General features: G+C 35.3%; 1 protein-coding gene across 1 annotated transcript; it reads left to right on the top strand.

The window, feature by feature from the left end:
- Window positions 1–4,482: 4,482 nt before the first annotated feature.
- On the top strand, window positions 4,483–5,477 carry LOC109602721 (general odorant-binding protein 56d). Its single transcript, XM_020019149.2, has 2 exons — window positions 4,483–4,641; window positions 4,951–5,477. The coding sequence occupies exons 1-2, from the start codon at window positions 4,585–4,587 to the stop codon at window positions 5,389–5,391; spliced, it is 498 nt and encodes a 165-aa protein (XP_019874708.1). The 5' UTR covers window positions 4,483–4,584; the 3' UTR covers window positions 5,392–5,477.
- Window positions 5,478–6,370: the final 893 nt, after the last annotated feature.

Genomic DNA, 6,370 nt, shown 5'->3' with positions numbered 1-6,370 from the left:
TGTGAAATTTAACAGAACTACAAATATGAGAAACGAAACTATTTCAAGAGAAGATCAGATATCAAAGAAAAATGAATCGAATAAAATTGTAATAAATGAAAGTGGAAGAAAAATGAAAATAATTTATTGTAATTTTGTAAATTTTACTCAATAAAATGAAATTGAAAAAAGCTAAAAATTAGTCCATTAATAAATAACCTAAAGAACCGAAATATTTCTAATACCATTCAAAAGAATTTTTGGTTTGATTTGTACCAAATAAAGTCAATAAAATATATTAATGATTTGCGCTTTGCCAAACAAGTATAAAACTACTAAATATAAAAATGAATATATTAAAAATCCCAGTCTTCTTTATAATGATATCGAAGATAATTCTTTATTCCCTGCTTTCAATCTTTTAAAGTTTGCACGTAATTGACATTGCCTAAATTTACTTTTCTCAAGGAAAATTTACTTTTACGAGAGTAATCATTTCATTACTCTTGTCAGCTTTAATCTGATTTTATTCAGTACGAATTCCCTTCATTTCATAGTGAACCTTTTTAATTCATACTCCCAGAATGGATATTAGATTTGCTGATACATATTTAAATAAGGCCATAAATCATATTAATGTCAGGAACATGTGTATTTTATATGTCAGTTTTTTATAGTGCATTAATGCGTTTTATTGCAATCGTATATCATATTTAAAGTAGCAATATAATCTGAAAACATAAATAAAAATGTCGTTTTTCCTTTTGCAAATATTAGGCCATATACTACTTTATGGCCACTTATCACTTACACGAGATAATAAAATTCGAGTTAAGTCAGCCTAAAAAGCTTCGAGGAAGTTATCAAACAACAGTAAAGCTTTTTTCCTCGGTTAAAAGGAAATATTAAATTTACTAAGGCACCTTGCCTGCTCTCAAAACTTTCCAAAACCAATATTCATAATAATGGATGTGTAAGTGATTTTACATATTCATATTGTTAAAATAAATTTAAGTTAATCTAGAATTGCATTATGCACTACATAAAAGATTAGCTAAAGTGCATTAAATTGTTACCTAAATCTTTTAATGCACCTGCAAGGCCTTCCATAGGTAAAGTTAATTTATAATATATAGCGTTAAAACTTTAAACTAGTTACTTAACAAATACGATGTCATCTTTGGAAGTCGCAGCCTTCAACAAGTGTATTGGAGAAACTACTTCTCATGGGAGACAATGGGGGTCCTATGAGAACTTAGACTCCGACGAAGAAAGGGACTTCATGGAAAGCAGAGACTGCATACGTAGACTGACATATTCTGCAAACTATGACATGAAACCAAAACCAAAGAAAAGAACCCAACTAAAAATAAAAAACTTGGAAGATCCTAAGAATAAAACTATGATTGGAGAGGTGTATGATAAGATGGCCACAGTTTTAAAAATATTTAAAGGAGAGGTGAAGAAGAAGAAGGAGTTAACTATGGGAGATGAGCCACCCAGCGAATGTGTGTTGTCTGTCAGCAAGAAAAAGCTTGACAGGCTCAAGTATAATATCTTAAAGATGTGGAAGAGATTTTAATTAAGTTGTTGTTTGTACTGTATGTATAATAAAGTTAATGTTGTTAGAAAATACTTTTAAACAAAAATTGTGTGCATAACCCAGATAAACTCACAATGAAGCTGACTTAAAAAAGTAAAACGAGCTGCAAAGTATATTCGGTTCACGTATGGAGAAAATTCTTGGACAATTGGAAAATGTCAACCGATCCAGTCTCGCTTGCTGTCAAAAGCAGATTTCTTTGAAATACTACACGCCCCCACGACTTCATAAAAACGATCCGCTCCGGCATGATAATGTGTTGTTGGTTGCATCCGGAGACATATACAATCTCGAATCAATTTAACTCCGGATGGATAAAAAATTGTAAAGGTATGTACTTGATGATGTTTGTGGATTTTATAATTCAGTCTCGAAGCTCGAATAAATGTCCTTCGCACAGCACTTTCGTAATAAAAAAAGCTTTGGGCGTTTTTTCTTTTGACGGGCGTGGAATCAATAAACAACTGAGCGCCGAGAAACATGAGTAAAGGTAGTTAGGGACACTGAAGGAGAAATGGCTTTGTCCATTAATCTAGTGTACTTCGGCGAGTTCGCCGCATAAAATTAGAACTGTTCCATTTCCCGGCACCGAACGTAAGTAGTTTTATGGTATCAATTTTCTCAATTAGCTGCCATTTTCGAAACTTAACCGCATCGAATGAGGATAATGGAAGAGTATCTTTTGTCGGAGAGTTCGTCTCAGGTGTCTTGCATGGCCGAATTGCCTATGTTCTTTTATAAATTGAATCGCGCTCTCCGATATTAGCTTTTCGCAGAATGAAATTGCAAAAGTGCGAGGCACACTTAATCTCTAAAGAGTTGTCGCGAAAATTAAATTGCGAATACAACTTTATGGCCCCCATCCCCCATGCAGGGACAACTTCTTCGTTCAACCATTGCAAACAGCATAATTGATAAGAAATTACCATTAGATCACGTTTAAAGTTACACACAAAGAAATATTCCCAATTCTGGTGTATCCGGTCGTAAAGTTTTGATCTGGGTTTCGGCGAGAATGTGACGGACGGAGCCGTAAAGTCGAAGGTGCGGCTCATAAAGGAGCTGTGGAGGAAGCCGCCTTGACCGACAGCCACTTTATCCGGCTTTATCGGCAGCCATCACTTTTCAATAAGATATTCCGATGCTGATCTTTTCCTTGCGTGCTGTATGTAAAACGGCTCAGCTGAGGTTTGTTTTTAAAGCCCGTTAGCACACAACAAACCAAAACAATGACTGGTAAAAAGCAAAACTTCCACAAAAAGTAGTAGGCTGGCAGATAACACCATTAGACTCTACATTTATTATCCGAATCAAACAGCATCAAAGAGAACAAATTACATTAATAAACGTCACGATTGCGTAAGAAGATTGCAGGAAAAAATCGATGGCAAGGGCTCGGCTGTAGCTTTGTATATTCATTAGTCTGGGAGGATGCATTGGTGGTTCGAACAATGAGACAAAACAAAACGTTTAGACTCTAATTATCGCGTCGTCGATGGAACAAAAGGGCCTGCGTATTTCAGTTGTTCGCTCATTGTTGGCTAATGATATTTAAGACATCGTGTTGTGTCTTGCGGTCGCGGGATTATACGTAAAACTTGCTTAGAATCTCAGCAACTTGTTTAAGATTATATTAATATTAGAGTTCGAAGTTGGAACTCAAACTCGACGGCGCATGCTTCAATGCCAAGAAGATTAGGAGTTTTTTAAAGGAAACATTATGTGATAAACAAAGCTTAAGAGTAAAAAAGAATTTTTCATATAAAACGAAGGATTTTATTATTAGTTTTACTAATGTAGCTAATTAGTTTCGTTGACAATACTACAAATATATGTTACCATAATAGGAGATCATATAACAAAGGAAAAACCTAAACTAACCTAAAATTAAAATAAATCATCAATTAAATTATTTATAAATCCTGATTTGTGAAATCTATAGCTTGATGGGTATAAATTGGGACAAAATTGGAATAAATTTATTATTATTCCTTTTATCGGAAATGGCAATGCTTAAACAAAAAATTCGGAGAACATTTCAATATTCTAGATCCTGAAGAATACGAATTGGTGAAAATCGGAAATAATCTGAAGGGTTCAAATATCTCCTATTTAAAGTTTTCTACTAAGTGACTAAAGAAATTTCAAAGAATGCAGTAAGGGAAGTCTCCAAAACTAGAACGATGAGTGAAGAAATCGCTGTGATCAGAAACCAAAGAAAAAGCCGTAGGTGACCAGTCATAATCAAAAGGAAAAAATTGGGTAAATTAAACCTCAATATAAGACAACGCTCAAGGACAGATAATCTGAAGATTAGAGAAGAAATCATTGACAGTACTACAAATATGTGGAACCATAATAGGAGATCAAATAGCAAGGGATATTACCTAACCTCAATTTAAAATAAATACTCAATGCGCATGCTTCGATGTCAAGAAGATTAAGGTTTTTTAAGAAAAAAATTTACATTAAACTGAACCTGGGAATAAAAAAAGAAATTTTCATCAAAAACGAAAGAAGAGACGAGTTTCCAAATTAGTTAATTAAATTGATAAAATTATTTAATATTAAAATGGTACCAGCCTGTATGTGTTTTTCCATTTTGACCTTAAACTAAATTTAATATTTAAAGATCGCGTGTATAATATAGTTTAACATTATTTTTTATACCAAACAGGAATAAATTATCATATTATATTAATACTAAAACCATTAAAAATTCAAATGATCTTTTATTTACATCATTTGAGTGAGTCATGAATGTCAATGAGCATCAGTGTTATCTCACAGATTCGGTTACCATCTCGTTTATAATCGATACAAGTGGAATCGTTCCATGCAAACAAATCTTTCTACTATAAAAAATATTAATGAATGCATTCGATTTCTAGAATGGGTAATCAAAATCAACTGGTGGCCTTGGGTACCAGCTTTTTTGTTGATATATAAACAGATTTTTGGCAAATCGTTTCAATCATCGGGATTCTCTGACAGTGTCCAAAATGAAAACTATCGTGGTTGCTGTGCTTGTGATCGCTTTGGTTGGAGTTTCTCACCAGGTAGGTCAAATTATTATTATCATGTGTGATAATTGTCAATTTTTTTAAAACCTTTTTTTTGTAAAGTTGCATATTTCCTTCATTCTGTTTCCTTCCTCAATATGGGATAATAATTTTAGTTATTACTTAATAACTAATAATATTTTTATGTAAGCTATTCACTCAGGAAACATATGGTACCTAACCAGGATGTGATAAGATATGATAATTTATTGAAGACAAAAAGTTGTTTGACATTAACTTGCCGACATAAATTAATTAAAATTGATTTAAATCCACAACCGACCAATAACTCATAATAAATTTTAGCAAGAGGACCCCGCCGCCATCCAGAAGAAGCTCTTGGAATACCGTGACCAATGTCTGACCGAAACCGGCGCCAACAAAGATGTGGTCACCAAGGCCGACGCTGGCCTCTTCGATGACAATGACAAGAAACTGCAGTGCTTCGCCCAGTGCTTCTACAAGAAGCAAGGCTACATCGGCGACGACGGTGCCTTCAAGAGCGACGTTGTTGAGGCCCGCCTTCCATCCGGTGCCAACAAAGAGGAATCCTTGGCTATCATCCGCAAGTGCCAAGCTTTGAAGGGAGCCGACGGATGCGAAACCGCCTACGTGATCCATAAGTGCTTCTTCGAATACATCAGACAACAAGCTATCGCCGCCGCTCAGGCCGCCCAAGCCGCCCAAGCCGCCGCCGCCGAAGCAGCTAAGAAGGACGCTCCACCAGCCGCCGCCGCCTCCGCTTAAATTTAATTTTTTCCTAACGATTTTGGTCATAATTTTGTTTTATTTATTTTATTGTAATTATGTAAATAAATTAGTGTAGACGATAACTTGGGTTGAAAGTTTTAATTTTCCGGTCATGATTGGCTCCCTCTACGGAATATAGAGGTTGGAGTTAATTAGCAGAATGGCTAATGGCGAACGGTCGCATCGCTGATTAATGAAATAAATTCGCATGTGTTTATTTATTAGCGGTAACACTGGCACGTTCAAACGCGGGGAATTACCACGGATCGTATTGAACACTATACATCGAAGCCACCGCGGTGGCCCGTTCAACATTCAGGACCGTGATTTACCAATTCCATTAGCGCGGCAATTATGTAAAATGGTGCTCACTCATTGGACATTAATTCCGTGCAGGTTTGTATGGGGACACGAAGCCAAAAATCGGGATTGACACCTGAATTGGTATATTTACAAAATCATAGTCAATTTATTCGTGACAGGTGAATGTTATGACCACTTGATGATTGACCGTGCAGATTGTTATATTTATTTAATACTTTCGCCGGGGTTAAACACCAATGTTCCAATTATTTTAGGCAAATAAATCAAGGGAGGTTAAACGGCACGAAGGCAATTCATAAAGCCTTCGTCACAGCATGATTTATTCCGGCAAAAACTGAGACAAGCTCAAAATTACAACTCGCAGATTACGAAACATTAGTATGTTTCTAATGAAATTTTGCCGCGTGCTGGTTGGAGTTTTACTGGAAGTGGGAAACTGTAAATTAATTTAAGTTTTCTGCCAGGCCAGACAAAATTCCAAATCCCCATTATATAAATTATTGTTAAAACTGACGAAAAATATAATTTGGGTCAATCTTCTCTTTCACCAAGAAAAAAAGAGACGTGAATAAGGTGTGAAATTTTCCGGGACGGGAATGAAGGCTTCTAATCAGAAATAACGTGTGTATAGGTTTGCTACGTGTGCCAAATG

This window comes from Aethina tumida, chromosome 2 (genome assembly GCF_024364675.1).
Source record: "Aethina tumida isolate Nest 87 chromosome 2, icAetTumi1.1, whole genome shotgun sequence".
Lineage (NCBI taxonomy): Eukaryota > Metazoa > Arthropoda > Insecta > Coleoptera > Nitidulidae > Aethina > Aethina tumida.
Note: the sequence above shows the minus strand (reverse complement) of the source record. Positions and strands in the feature narration are given on the sequence as shown.